The 15,618-nt window shown below is 33.1% G+C and overlaps 2 protein-coding genes and 1 pseudogene across 4 annotated transcripts in view; all 3 read left to right on the top strand.

Moving 5' to 3' along the window:
* The first annotated feature begins 5,768 nt into the window (after nucleotides 1-5,768).
* LOC106798506 (uncharacterized) lies at nucleotides 5,769-6,843 on the top strand (annotated as a pseudogene).
* A 216-nt stretch (nucleotides 6,844-7,059) lies between these two features.
* LOC106798638 (uncharacterized) lies at nucleotides 7,060-8,203 on the top strand. The gene is made up of 3 exons (XM_041014635.1): nucleotides 7,060-7,428; nucleotides 7,583-7,728; nucleotides 8,176-8,203. Exons 1-3 carry the CDS (start codon nucleotides 7,060-7,062, stop codon nucleotides 8,201-8,203), a joined length of 543 nt encoding a protein of 180 aa, XP_040870569.1.
* Nucleotides 8,204-8,850: 647 nt separating this feature from the next.
* The window catches only part of LOC100819656 (E3 ubiquitin protein ligase RIN2), a 37,373-nt gene continuing 30,605 nt past the window's right edge, over nucleotides 8,851-15,618 (top strand). The window contains exons 1-5 of one of the 3 annotated variants that reach the window (XM_006578355.4): nucleotides 8,851-8,959; nucleotides 9,595-10,033; nucleotides 10,615-10,692; nucleotides 11,501-11,587; nucleotides 11,700-11,821. In XM_006578355.4, coding sequence (XP_006578418.1) covers nucleotides 9,794-10,033; nucleotides 10,615-10,692; nucleotides 11,501-11,587; nucleotides 11,700-11,821 — 527 coding nt within the window. In that variant the 5' untranslated portion in view covers nucleotides 8,851-8,959; nucleotides 9,595-9,793. Of the gene's footprint in view, nucleotides 9,015-9,594; nucleotides 10,034-10,614; nucleotides 10,693-11,500; nucleotides 11,588-11,699; nucleotides 11,822-15,618 lie in introns of all 3 variants that reach the window. The other 2 variants (XM_003522832.5, XM_006578354.3) reach the window with 2 other exon arrangements.

Below are 15,618 nucleotides of genomic sequence, written 5' to 3' on the forward strand. Positions count from 1 at the left end.
TGATTATGGACCTCAAAATTGAACTCACTAGGTCCAAAAACCTAGGGTTAGACATAAGGTTCACCCTATTTGAGTTATTATAGCTTATGAAATTACAATTTCAAGTTTTGCTCTTTTTCAATAAATCTTACTCTGTTTTGCATTAACTATACCTATGAGCTTGGTTTCTGTAGATTTTGACCATGGAAATGAGATCTTCATGTATGGAAACATAGGGTTTGATATAAACTTTGCAAGAAAGGGATTTCTACAAGTCTTGAAATTAGAAAACAAGTTTTGTGCACTTTAGGAATTATGTGTAGGGAAGTTTGCTATTAGGGTCAAATGGGAGTGGATTTAGGGAGTTATGAGTCTGAAACTAAGTTCATTGTATTTGAAAATCTTGAGAAGTATATATGGTTTATCTTAAATGGTTTTTTACATCAATGGGAAAATTGATTTCAAAGTGGGCAATTATGTACAATTCCTAGTGAGAATGTGTCATGAATATGTAGAAATGTATGGAATAAATGATGTGAATTGTGGAATGAGTTGTTTACTTTGATTGAGACTTTATTATGTGAAATTGTGGGAATTTTTATATTATAGGTTGTATGACCAAGTGAGTGTGACCACTTGACAAAACATGTTGCATGTTATAAATCTAAGTTTATTTATGATGTTGATTATAAGCCGTCGCACTTTAAGATTGGATCCAAGGGTGTTTGACCCGCGACAAAATTTTACTTTGAATGTCTTGCAATGATTTTAGTGATTAGATATGTGGTGATGTATGATTTTGTAAAGTGGACTATTCCACTAAAAGGTTATGTTGATAATGATCTTAGAGGGAGAAGATGATTAATTTCTTTCTCCTCTTGATATGTTTGTGTGTGCGTGTGTATGCATGATGGAGGATATTTGCAGTTAGGAGCTTCATGAGGATCGACACACATTACGAGGAAGGAATAGATGAATGAGGTAGCGAGATTGTGTTAGAATTAGAAGGATTATTGTGTCGGGAGTTGGGGCATGACCCTATACTCAGTGGGAATACACTCTCTAATATCCATTCACAAGTACCAATGCAACCATCGTTCATGCTTCTCATCATGAAGGATGAGTGAGGATTCACTAAGTGGGGGTGAATGACAATACAATAGGTACAATGAGGGACGGTCTAAACGGTTCAAAGGAACTTCAGGGAATGTTGAGTGGTGATATCCCGAGTAAGGGAATTTCCGATTAGTGAGCAAATTGGGTGTTGAGCGAGCATGCAACATTGAAAAGTTGTTTTGAGTTGCGCGTTAAGTGAGCAAGTGATCACAAAAGTAATTCATTGAGCGAGTATATTTTCCTTGAGCGAGTAAGAACGTTGAAGACTTATTTTGCTAAGAGATAATGGTCTTGTTAAGCAAGTTTAGGCCCAAAGTATGGGTCTAGGACCCTCTAAAAAGAGTACATAGGTAATATTAAGATTTATACTTAGTCAGTTGTCCCCTTTGTTTTCGTCCATGTATATATATGATTGCTTGACGCTATGTTGTGTTGTTAGTGTAATTCAATGATTTTGCCTCATGCTTAGGGTTGTATGTATGCAACGACAAACCTTTTGTTTAATAAAAGATACTTAAGACACATAAAATTATACCTATGCCTCTTAGCAAAGGAAAGGGTAGGGAGTTTTCCCTAAGGTTTTAGTAAAGGTTTTCAAGAAAAGATGTTATGTTCATGTAAGGTTTTAAAAAGAGTATCCCCTCAGAGATATAGGGTAGAACCTTCCTCGGTACCAATCACGTCCAAGAGTTACACGCTCACCATAAAACGGTGTGCAAAGGGACTCAAGATCCTTTATGTAACCAAGGAGTGATAAGTTTTGAAAATGCTTATAAAAGGATCTTTCATGTAAAGGTTTTAGAAAGGATAAATATAATGAGATTTCAAAGAAAAGAAAAAGAGAACAAGGTTTTCAAGAGAAGAAATAGTACAAGTTTCCAAAGGGATAATGAGTAGTCCAGGGAACAATAATGATGAGGTATCTCTATGATAGTTAGAACATGGAGAGCCAAGATGCCCCCTATATGTAGAGCCATCAGGTTTCTAGTTGTCCCTTGAGGATACAAGGGAAACTCAATTTCTTGGAAGCAGGACAGAGCAATCCTTCATTATGAAGGGAGTCTCACTTATGGAAGGGAAGGAAACACCCTTAATAATAGAAGGGTAGTTTAGCCACTTTGGCCAATGGTATTTAAGCGGCTCAGATAGTGATATTAGAATTAACATAGGAGGCTAATTCTAAGTGTCGAAGGAAAAGTTAGAGTATAATCCAAGGTCTAAGGTTAAGATATTATTAGAAAGTGTTAGTTATGAAAGTGAGAATTAAGAAAAGATCAAAGAAGCATAGAGAGGAAGGAAAATGATCTCTAAAATGGAGTAAGCCTAGAGTCCTCAAAACACTCACTGAGACATTGTGTCTCATCCCTTTAGTTTTACTGTTTTTACATGTTAGCGGATGAACGCCTCTTGGAGAAGCTTGGAGCTTGGAGTTGCTTGCTTTGAGGAAGACTAATATAGCTTGTAGTTTCCAATGTATGGGATTTTTATTTATGTTTATGTATCTTTTTAAGGTTTTGTAAGACACACAAGTGTCAAAAGCTTTGTATTTGTTTGCTTATGTAATATAAGTTTATATTTTAATTTTGGTGTAGTTAAATTATGATGTACTTATATACTAAGTTTTATAATTTAGTAAGATAATGAAACCACATTCAAATCTCCAACTCATCACACGTGAGTTCCACATCAAGTATAAAAATGATCTAATTGAGCTCTTTTTGGGAGAAAAAAAACACAAACCATATAGGTATCACTTTAAAGCTTTAGTCTCAGTATAGTTACAAAAATTAAGTTAGTCTATTCTTTGTCCGGTATAACCAGGAGGTGTAATCCCCCTCGCACTGGGTTGACTCATTTTTGGGTTAAAGTGATACCTCTAGTTGTCACTCCATATCCAAGTCGAAGATCGAACCCTAAACCTTAGTTAAAGGACCTAAGTGTTGAACCACTTGTGTCAACAACTTTTGGTTTAAGTTATCTAATTATTTTTTTTATAATTTTGTTATTATTTTAATTAATTATATAAAAATACCGCACCTTTAAAAAACAAATTGGAAGTTGACACATCATCAAACTCAATGTTAAACATAACAATCAACGCATGAAAAATGAGTAACCATTTTGAAAACTAAAACAATTACATGTCTCAATTTTTTTTATAAGAAACCAAAATTACATATTGAATAAACTAGGACACTAAGTATGTTTGGATGGAGAAATTAAAGTGGGTAAAGTATTTTAACAGGGATATTGAAATGCCTTCTTATAAAATAATTTGTTTGGATAGGATATTTTAGAAGTAATTAAAATGTTATCATTTTTTTAAAGCATTTTAATAGACTAAATTGATAGAATTTTTAATTCTCCCAAAAGATAGAGGAATTAAAATTCCCCAGCCACTCTCACGCACACTCTTTCTCCCTAGCTCTCAGCAACTCTCACGATGTCGCACACGCTCTCTCTCTCCCTCTCATCACACTAGCTCTCTCCGTAGCTCTCTCTCCCTCTCAGCCACTCTCACACACCACATGTAGCGCTCTCTCACAAGTAAGTTTTTCTTTCAACCATCTCTATTCATCACAATCTATGTTTCATTTTTTATTTCATTTTTGTAGCTCGATTTTGATTTCATTTTTGTAGCTACAAGGGTCGCTTGATTTTATTGATGTATGTTTCATTTTCTATTTCATTTATTTTGTTTCAATGATTTTGATATGTTGGTGGGTGTGGAATTGAATGAGTTTGGAGTTGAGATAGGTTGTGAGCACCATATGTTTGTGAATATGCTTCAAAGAGAAATAGAGAAACAAATCTGTTTGAAATAGAGAAACCAAGTACAGTGATTAACTAGTGTTGGGTCCCAACTCTGCAACATATTGCTGGGTTTTTTTTTTTACTGTGAATGAACACATAAGATGTTGTGTATCAATGCAGTCTACAATGGCTAGATTTGGACTATTCCTCTTTTTAGTACTGTTTTTAATCAATTTTCTTTCTTTCAGAACATATACCAACTATTTTATCATATTTTGGATTGTATCATAATTTTGATTTTGATAGGAGATGTGAGTAACTCTAAATTGATGTGGCCATGAACACATAGGATGTTGTGTATCAATTTAGATTTTGATAGGAGATGTTTAAAAGATCAAATATTTTTTATGTATGTTTAAAGGATTTCAAATCTCTCTTTGCAATTGTGGACATGGTTGGTGTTTTTGTGGGGTTCTGTAAGTTAGTTTGATAGAGAATTCTATAGTTAGTTTGAAAACAGAATTTCCAAAATAATACTAAGTCTAGTAATGATAGAGAAAAAAATATATACACAAGAATTTGTTTAATATGTATTTTAGTAGGAAAATACGAAGAATTGCTATTATTATCATACTTGTGAGAAGTCCAATTTGGAATTGGAGGAGCACAACTTTGTACCAACCATGCCTTTGATAAGTATGGTCTCCTTGTTGCCTTATCTTCCTCTGTCTCATCTCTTTTTTTCTCTTGCAAACCAGGTAGTATGCTAGCTAAACTTGGACTTAAGGTTTCTTTCTCGAATGAGAACCCCAAATCCTTGAACCCCTAAACTTCTTCAAATTCAAGATCACTTAGGCTTCTTCTCATTGTTTTCTGATTCAAGTACCTGCGCCTCATCTCCATAATATCCTCTTTGTTGAAGCTTTCAACCTCATTCTTTCTGGCTGGTCTACATCTTGGAATGCTACAAGACTGTCATGCATAGCCAAAATAACACAAATGAGAAAATGTGAGGATTGAGTAGTTAACTTCAAAACATTCAAATCAATCTGAATTTGGAAGAATATATGTCTTAAAACTTTACTTTCTAAATAGCTATTGGCTTTTCTTAAAAAGTATCATTGTAGCAGTAAATGCTGCTTGTTTTTTCTAATTATATGATTTTGCTTAGCCAAAAACTTTTGGGTTTTTGGCCATGCTTTAATTGGTGCTATTCTGGGTGCTGGCCACAATAAAAGCAATCATAAAATCTTACTAGGGACAAAATCTTATGCATTTAAAATATAAATGAAACATGTGTCTATTACTTAAATATCTTACAAAATCAGATGATTGAAGTACCTTAGAGGTTTGCCTGGGGGGCAGAATGTCAATTTGTGTAGGTGTTGACGGTTGCTTGTGGAATCTGCCAGGTCTAGTATCATTTACTTTGTCACCCCTTCATGTGTTCTAAATTTATATGGAGGCTTTTGCATCTATTTTCATTGAATTCTGATTATAAATTAAATGAATGTTGTACACACATAGGCCAAAGATTTGACTATTAAAAAACGTGAATAAGCCTTTGTGTAAGTTACGTAATTGTGGAGTTGGACGGGAGCAAATTACAAAGTATAAAGGAGAAGCAACTTGTTCACGTACACACCATTCTCTATTTTTCCTCTTTGTTCCTCATATATAGTGTGGATAGTCAAGAAATGGAAAGTAGTATAGTTGATGCTTTGGCTGCTTCAAGAAAACGTAGAAGAGATGAAGAAGAGGAAGAAGAACTTGAACAAGCATTTTTCATTATTGTTAGTGTTGTCACTATGCTTTTGGGTGCACTGACTTGGTATCATGACAAGTACTTTGTTAAGGAACCTGCTCGAAATTTGGAATTAGAGTTATGCACTTTAGTTCCTATAGCTGAAGCTATGACAATGTTTTTGCATATCCTTGCTCACAACCTAAAGTATAGAGTTGTGAACTTTAGTTATTGTAGATCCATGGAAATAATAAGTAGGTAATTCAAGAATATCCTGCGAGCTATAATGAAAGTAAGCAAAGAATATTTGAAGTTCCATGACTATAATCTAGAGGGCTCGGTGGAAAAAAAATGGAAATGGTTTAAGGTAAGTTTGTCATTTGTTAGTAATTATAAGGTACTTTAAGTGATTACAACTTATTTTTTATTTTAAAATGTTTTTAAAATTCGATTGGAGCACTTGATGGGATACATATTCCAGTAACAGTTGCTGCAGAAGATAGACCTAGATATCGTAATAAAAAAGGTGATATCTCTACAAATGTTTTAGGAGTTTGCGGTCCAGATTTAAAGTTTATATATGTGTTGCCTGGGTGGGAAGGATCAGCAGGAGATTCTGGAGTATTGCGAGATGTTTTGCATCGTCAAAACTGTCTTTATATTCCAAATGATAATATTATGAAATGATGAAACTTTATTTAACATATAAAAGAAATATGCATATTTTTTATATATAATTTTTTTTAAACCATTGTAGGTAAATATTTTCTTGTGGATGCGGGGTATACAAATGGCCCTGGATTTTTAGCACCTTATTGAGGGACTAGATATCATCTTAATGAGTGGATCGGCAACACCCCTCAAAACTACAATGAGTTATTTAATCTTCCTCATGCAAATGCAAGGAATGTTATTGAAAGGTCATTTGGGGTATTGAAGAAAAGATGAAGTATATTAAGAACTCCTTCTTTTTTTGATATAAAAACACAAATAAGAATTATTAATGCTTGTTTCATGCTACATAATTTCATAAGAGATGAACAATAAAGTGATCCAATTTTGGAAGCCCAAGACTTGGAACTTTTATCTGTTGTTGACAATAAGTTAATCAATCAACAAATGAAAAGAGTCACAATAATATTGGAGATGAAGTCACAACTATTCAAACAATTGAGGAATGGACAAGATTTCGTGATACTTTAGCAACGAATATGTTTGCCACCTATCAGATAAGAAGAAACTTTGATTAGAGAGATGTTTTTAGTGGATTTGGATTTTGTTTCTTATGTGTAATTGACTCTATACTCATGTATGTGGATACTTTGGATTTTTGTATTTCATAATACTTTAGATTTTGTTTTCTTTTTATGTGTAATTAATTTTATACTTTCGTAGAATGCTAATTTGACTTGTCTCACCTTTATATATATGTAATTATATATGTGAGATTTTTTTTGTCTAGAGAAATGGAATCAAGCAATGTGAAGAACAAGTCAAGTGGAAAAAGAAAGATGTCTAGTGAGGACACAAGAAGTTACTTCACATGGAACTTGGAAATGGTGCGTGTGCTAGCTGATGTGCTTAGAGATAAAAGAAATTTGGGTAATAAAGGTGATGGAAATTGGAAAGCAGTAGCATATAGTACTACACCTCAAATTTTGTCCAAGCATTTTGGAGTTCACCTCATGGCAGATAATGTTAAGAACCGTTTTAAGCTTTGGAGAACATGGTATGGAATTGTGAGTGACATTCTTAGTCAAAGTGGATTTGATTGGGATAGCACAAAGTACATGATTACTGTTGAAAATGAAATTGCATGGAATGAATATGTAAAGGTAGTCAATCATCTTTTAATTTTATTCAATTGTAGTTATTATTTGTGATGTTATTAACGCGTTTCTATTTTTTTTTCAAGTCACATGAAGAGGCCAAACGATTTCGATTCAAAGTCATTCCTAATTGGATGATATTGTTGACCTAAGTGCAAAGGATAGAGCTATTGGAATCAGAGCAGAAAATGCATTAGATGCAGATGATATCATGAGCAAAGAAACAAATGAAGAGGAAGCAATTCATAGTGTGAGTTTTGACTTAGAGGGATCAAGTTCCACCACAAGAAAAAAATATTTGCCCAAGTAAGAGTGGAGAGAAAGAAGGGATGATTTCCTCAATGAAAGAAGTAGCCGAGTCATTGAAAGAATTTGTTGAAGTGACTAAGAAGAAGATGAAGAAAAAAAAAAAGATGGAGATAAAAGAAGCTCAAGAAGTGGTACATGAAGTGGTGAGTGAGCTAGATAATATACCTAATTTTAATGGTGCACTTCGACATAGAGTAATCGATTGATTGACAGAAAATCCCATTAAGTTTGCGATTATAAAAGCTCTTCCATTGGATGGGAAGAAGGATTACATATCGTCTTTTATGCCTTGATGCCAAATTATAGGTACATTTGATATCATGACAAGTATTTTGATGTTGTATAATTATATTTTACATTTATATCTCTCATTTTATATAACAAATTATGTTTTAACAAATATGATTTGTTCAGTAACACTTAACATTATGTTTTCTTCTGCAGAAAAGATGTGAAGGAATTCGTGTGCTAAAGCAAATGCAATTAGAAAATTTGGAATTATTTTGGAAGTTTGACTTATTTTGTGACTATATTTTGATTTAGTCCAATTTTTTTTGGTGTAATTGCATTACTGGCCAATGACTTCTACATAAAACAAGTTTTATTTATAGACTTCTAAATAACATTCCAAGGTGAAATGGTACTACATATTTTTTATGCTCTGAGTTTTATAATGGATCGTAAATGGAATAATGATTTAAATAGTTAAATTAATATATTTTTAATTGAAATAGATTAAAATAGTACATATTTATTGGAATATCACACTCGACAAATAATATATAGAATTTATTAATGAAAAAAATAATTCTTTTGTTAAAAAATTGTTTTATTCAAATATAAAATTTTAAAAAAGAATGCATTTGATTATTTTATCAAAATAAGAAATTTTAAAAATGAAGAAATTCAATTTCTTTATCTAAATACAAAATTTTGAAAATAAAAAAAATTCAATTTCTTTATCCAAATACAAAATTTTAAAAATAAAAAAATTTAAATTAAAATATTTGAAATTATCAAAATTTAAAACTCTTTTTTGAAATTTTAAATTTCTACTTCCAAACATAATCTAAAATTAATTCAAATATATTAACAATGCAATCTATACGTGAGTCAATGTAACATTTACCAAGTAACCTACATTAAATTCGCGCATTTCAATCTTTCCTCTCTCTACCTAAACTCTCTCTCTCTCTCTCATGTCTTTGTCTTGATTCCGATGCGAATGGTAATTGCAGAAACCCCAACTCTCCTTTCCTCTCCCTCCTCCTAGATCGAGTCAGGTTCTTTTCGTGTTTCTTTCTCGTTCCTTTTTTTTTTTCTTTCCCTATTTTGTTTTTGTATTTATTCATTTTCTGACAAAATGAAATTGTTTTCTTAATCAACTTTACCATCAACTACCCTTTGAATTTTATGATTAATTTGGGTTTGTTGCAAATTCTCCATCATTTTAGTACTATGATTCTAGGGTTTTCTACAATTTTTGAGCTTGATTAGTAGATATGTCGTTGATTGGTGGGAGGATTTTGTGTGGGGGAGAAATTGGATTGTTTCAATTTCGTTTTTTTATTGTCAGTTTGAATAAGAAATGGAAGTAAAGTCGTTTTTCAATTTTGGGTATTGATAATTCCCAAAGAAAAATGCGAAATTCACATGCTCTTTGATTGCTACAATTGATTTAGTGGTTGCAATTGCAAATTTGAAAAAAAAATACCCTTTTCCTTTTGGTTGTGTTAAGTCCCTTGCTGGGAAATGAGTTGTGGGATTGCCTTCACTGGGCTCAGGGTTTTCTATTGTGTAATCTTTTTTGACTTGTTTTTGGTGGCATTTTAACTGATCACTTGTTCATACTTTCTCTTTTAGGGTATCCTATTTTATCTGGAGACCTGACATGGTAAAACAGTAACACACAGATGGTCGTGTTTTAAGCTGATTTATAGACTTTGCCCTCTGGTTCCATTGGATTCTGAACCATATTTATGATGGGCAAAGGGCGGTGGTAATTTAATTCAGATGAAAATTCAGAACATTTTTGTGGGCAAAGAGGCTGAAGTTATCACTAATGGCTTTGAGGGTTATAGCAATTTCAGTGGTTTCTACAGTATTAAGCTTTGTGGGTCTGCAGTTTTGCACAGACTTGTCTTTGGATAAACTTACATCAGATGGGCTAGTCGGCTGGAATCTAATTCACTTGGACAATGCCAGCCAAGACATTGAGTTGCCTTTGGGTTTGTACACCACCATAGGGCTACTGGTGAATTGCATGATCAATGTATTTATCCTTCTCAATCTTTGCCTCAAGGTGAGTTTGTTGTATTGAGCAGTAGTTACCAATATTAGGAATTCATGGATTATACCAATTTATGATGTTAATTTGTGGTGGCCTGTATGTTCACCCTTCTGGTTGAGAATGTGTACAATAATAGCATTTAATATAGCTGCGCTCTTAACTTTATTTCAAGAGTTTCTTCTGCTTCATTACAGACTAAGATAGAAAAGGAGGGGGGGGGGGGGGTGATAAGTAGCTCTTAAGTCTTAACTAGGTTGTTGGTGTTTTTCCTATTTTGGACTAGTAAGTTGATACAAGAATAGGATAGTGTAATATAGTTCCTGAAAATTGTGGTGGTCAATTATAATCAATCTTTTTTCTGCCTAGGATTTGGTAACATTTTTTATTTTTATAATTTTTTATATTAGAAAGGTGTAATAGCAATGATTTACACATTGTTCAATTTATGCTGCTTTTGCTTTCTTCTTTATTTTCTAAGTAATCTTGTAGGCTAGGGTGTCCATGATTTTTGTCCATGATAGTATAGATCCTGTTAATTTCTTTTATCAATTAATATATTTATTACTGTTTATGGGACCTCTTATCACTTGCAGGCTGTGTTTTTCACGGAGTTATATGCTTCTGAAACTCGTAAACTGGTTGAACGTCTCATTAATTATGTCATTTACAAGGTTAGCGTTTTTCTGTTTCGCTGTTTTCTGAAATGTGTCACTGTGAACTTTATTCTGATTATTTATTGACAATGAATGTTACTAAAGTATATGTTTGTTTAGAATCATTTTATTATCAAGTCTATTGTGTCTGATTTATGGATGGGAGCTACTGCATTGATTGAGCATCTCTTTTCTCACCTCTCCCATTCTTTTCTTTTACTGAAGATATAAATTTTTGTTAATGTGTTGGTTTAGAGTTTGCTCCTAAGATTTGTTTTTAAGCAAGATTTGATTAGCTAATTGACATGATCAATGCAAGTGTTTCTCAGATATGTGGATTGTCGAATCTGTGGATAAACAAATCATATTGTGAGTTGTGACATATCTAATCATAAGTGGCAGAGTAGTAGCTGTCAATTTTTTTCTTTTGCTGGCCAGTTTGATGTGCTAGGATGCCAAGGAAAACATCTTTATCATCGTCATCATCATCATATTATTTAAATTATCTGCTTCATTTTTATTTTTTTTACTTTTGATCATTGTTAATGGTCAAGTTTAGTGACATTTAAGAAATTATCAATATAGTTTGTTTCGAATTTTACTTAAAGGAAAACATCTTTATCATCGTCATCATCATCATATTATTTAAATTATCTGCTTCATTTTTTTTTTACTTTTGATCATTGTTAATGGTCCAGTTAATATGTAATTATGTATTAGCTTTGCAAAGTTTAAATGTAATTTAGGAACCGTGTGATGCTTATTAGTCATAAATTGACACTACTTAATTGTTATTTATAAGTAATATGTAATGGTGGATGAACAGGGGATGTTTCTACCATTGATTGTGCCACCAACAATTTATCAAGCAGGCCTTTGGTCAACTTGGTTGACTGTGCTTTGTTCTTTGAAGGTATATGTTATAGTAAAAAACAACAAATGGAAATAATTCTGTAGAGATTTGATATATATAAACAAAACCAGTGTTTAGTAACTTGTTCTGACACGGTTAACATATTGCATAGATGTTTCAAGCTTTGGCTAGGGATCGTTTGGAACGGCTGAATGCATCTCCGGCTGCTACACCCTGGACATATCTTCGTGTATATTCAGCATTGTTATTTGTTTTCATGGTTGATGTTCTCTGGTACAATTTTCTCTCTTTTTTTTTTTTTCTGTAACAATGTTCATATTATTACCACTGCTATTATCTTTATTACAATACTGGATATTCCTCTATTCCCTACTTGGGCATAGCTTTTGTCCTGGACACGGCTTCCAATAGGATTCATATCCTTGCTCTGTAGATAAAGTCTGCCCATATGGAAGCTCAGCTTGCTAATTGAGACACTCATAGTTATCAATAGCAGCAAATAGTGCTGCTATTGTGCGGTAATGGAGCATTGTGGCTGCTGGCTACTATAAGGAAACTCATAGCATCACATTTTTGTTTTGCTCAAATAGGAGCCAAAACTGCAGCTGAATTGTGGAGGATAGTGCTGTTATTCCCTATTCCATTTTCCTGCAAAACCTGATAGCTCACACATTCCAGCCAAGCTCACCCTATTTTTTCCTGACCCATCCCATTTTTGGCTAAACTAACTCCATTGTAGCTTCCTCTGTTCTGCATGAAAATTTCCTTTCCATCTTTCTGTCTTTTTTTTATCTTGTTTCCTTTTTTACTTATCTGCCCCTTTTTTTATTCCTTTTTTGTCTGCCTTTTTTTTGTTTTGTTGGTCTATCTATTTTCTAATACAAGTGCAAGCACAGACAGCTTTTATTTTATATTTCTATTTTCTTATCTTGTTTTTTTTCAACCTAGAACACTTAGACAACCTAATATTTGAAAATACATTGATATTATTAATTATCTGTTTGTTTTTGGGAAAAAACTTAATTGTTCCTTTGCACCTCCAAACTCTCCTTTGAGATTTGAAAAACAGAGGAGTGGTAACAGTATGGGCACTTTCTTAGTTGTTGCTACTTAACTGTGGCATATGCACAACATTTTTTTTTTTGTGCTGTATAGTGTGTTCACACTATATAGTTCCTAGAATTCCACTAATTTTTCTCTGTTTTTTCTCTATAAATTCCATTTTCTTCCTTTCTTTTAACTTCATTCCTTAGTTCATAGCTTGAATGAATAGTGAATGTATGTTTGACTTTTGATTATTAATTATGAACATAACTTTAATTTTGGATAAATTATAATTATAATTATTTTTGTTTCCAATTTTCGGTATAGCGGCCATCCCACTAGTGATTATGAAGTTGACCACTCTGTGCTGCTATCTAAAAAAAAAACCTATCAGAGTATGTATACTCTAATACCTCGTGGTTAAATAGGCTCTTTGCTCAAAAGATGCTACTGAACCTCATTTGATAAACTAGCTTCCAATGATACTCTGCTCCATTCGGTGTTGTTTATGGCGGATGGTGGATCATGGTGGTAAGCCAAAAATCTGCCATAAATTTATGGTGGATGGCGTTGCGGAAAATGGCAGACCAAAAAGAAAATATATATATATATATATATATATATATATATATATTTATATAAAACTAGAAATACTAACAAAACAGTATATATAAATTAAAAAGTAAAAAAAAACAGTAGATATAACAGTAAATACAAATAATAAAACTAAACAGTAGATATAAGGTCCTTCTGGGGGTGGTTTTTTGTTTCCAGTTTCGAAATTATTAAAAACTAAATCCAGTTTATGTTTTGAATTTTCAGTTTCAGTTTATTTTGGTTTTTAAATTTTAAAAAGTTGTTGTAAAATAAGTCATGTGAGTTGCACATGTGTTTTAATGAATTTTTTTATTATCAAAAATACCCTTATCCTCTTCCTTAAACATTACAACATGAACAGATTCATCACATTCATCAGATTGCAACTTCAACATTTATTTTAATAAACCAACATGAAAATGAAAAAAAAATAGAATCAGATTGCAGCATAGTTTTTATTCAACTAAATGAGAATCAACGCAAAAAAACATGAGAAATGATATTTGTACAACAATTTATACAACAAAATACACAACTAAGAGAGAAAGAAATAAAAGGAAAAAATTGAATTTAAATTGTAATAAATGATAGGATTGAGGAGAGAGATGCACACAAAATATGATGTTGTATAAATTGTTGTACAACTTGTTGTTTGTGTATCATATCTCAAAAAATATAGAACCAATATCACATGTGTTCAACTAGTCAGATTGCATCTCATTATGCATTTCAGATCATAAAAAAATGTCAAATTCAGCTGAATCACAATTGCATATCAAACAAAAAGAAAATATAAATAGTATTGCATAACAGCCTGTGCATATTAGTGTCAATATTGCATTAAAAAAGGAGATAAGTATTAAATCCCTGTTCATGGATTAATGAAAAAGGAGATAAATATGCAGCAAAAAACAAAGGGGAAGATCCCCTGTGCGCCTCAAGTGGCAGCGGTGCCACACACTGGTGGAGGTCGGAGATGCGAGCGACGAACGGCGCAAAGAAACGGAGAGACCACCGTGAATGGAGGAGATGGCAGTGTGTGAACAGAGATAACAATGAGAGAGAGAGAGGGGGTGAGACAGAGCGTCGTGGATACCAGCAGAGAGAGCAGCAGTGGCACGCGTGAGAGATAGAGATCAGCATCAGCGCGAGAGAGAGAGAGCAGCACAGCGGTGAGAGAGAGAATCATCAACTGCGCGAGAGAGAGAGCACATTTGAGAGACTGAGAAGAGTGAAGAGACCTTGGGTAAAACCAACCCCACAAATCCTAAAACCTATTTTTATTGTTTGTGGTTTATGGTAAAAGCAGTTTTAAAATGTAGTAAAAATTCAACTTACCGCAGATTTACCCAAACATGCTTTTGTTTTAAAATAGCATTTTAAAACCATAAATCAGAAACTGGCAACCACCCCGAATGGGGCCCAAGTAATTAAAAACAGTACATATAAATGAAAAACATGACAAGTTTCATGAGTTCACAATAGGCAACACCTAACAAACTCATTCAAGAGTTCAATTGTTCAAAACAACAAGAAGAGCTAGGAACAATGATAACCGAACATACTCTTGAATGATTTTGTTTTGTTATCAGGACCTAACAAACTCATTTGAGAGTTCAAAATAACAAAATGATAAAAGCATAACTGCATAATGCAAACATAAAGACTCTAATCATCTTCTGGAACCCCAATATAATCCTCTTCATTGTTATCAATTGGAGCATCTCCCTCTCCCTCTTCTCCATCGGACGCCTCAAAATGATGCAAGATGTCTTGAATCTCATTCTCATGTTCTTCAGGTTCCACATCCTCAAACTCCAAATCCTCATCATTTTGTTGGACCGCTTTTTGCTTCCTTGTTGAAGATCCAGCACCCACTGCCTGTTTTTTAGCAGCAACAACAGTAGCATCATGTCTTCGTGGTTGCTTTCTTCCCTTTGTTTTTCACCTAGTATATATCCTAGTCTCTTCAACCTCTGAAGCCTCATACACACAGTTCTCCAATTTAGTGCTTCATCATCATCAAATACCAAATCATTTCCAGTATCATTATCATCATCCATCTCTCCCACTAACCATTCATTGCTCACATCAATTTCGTTGAGAGAAATTGGATCGATTTCATCTGTAGCATTATATCCCTGTTTGAGTTGCTGGTTGTATTTGACAAACACTAAATCATGCAACTTTTTGTGCTCAAGCATATACCTTTTTTTTAGAATGAATCTGAAACATAAATTAAACTTGCTCAATATCTCAAATACACTCCAAATAAAACTTGACCATCAAAATTAAATAAAAAGAATACTTGCTCAAATACACTCCAGTTCCTTTCACAGCCTAAAGCGTTGCAGGTGCAACTCAGAATCCTTATAGCTAGCTTCTGCAAATTTTGAGTTGGGGACCTAAACATTCTCCACCAATAAGCT

This window comes from Glycine max, chromosome 4, assembly GCF_000004515.6.
Source record: "Glycine max cultivar Williams 82 chromosome 4, Glycine_max_v4.0, whole genome shotgun sequence".
Taxonomy (NCBI): domain Eukaryota; kingdom Viridiplantae; phylum Streptophyta; class Magnoliopsida; order Fabales; family Fabaceae; genus Glycine; species Glycine max.

Excerpts from the sequence above, each read along its gene's own strand:
- LOC106798638 (XM_041014635.1), top strand. The coding sequence starts at position 7,060 with ATGGAATCAAGCAATGTGAAGAACAAGTCAAGTGGAAAAAGAAAGATG. Across the intron at positions 7,429-7,582 it reads CATGGAATGAATATGTAAAG|GATAGAGCTATTGGAATCAG; the intron begins GTAGTCAATCAT and ends CTAAGTGCAAAG. Across the intron at positions 7,729-8,175 it reads AGAAAAAAATATTTGCCCAA|AAAAGATGTGAAGGAATTCG; the intron begins GTAAGAGTGGAG and ends TTTCTTCTGCAG.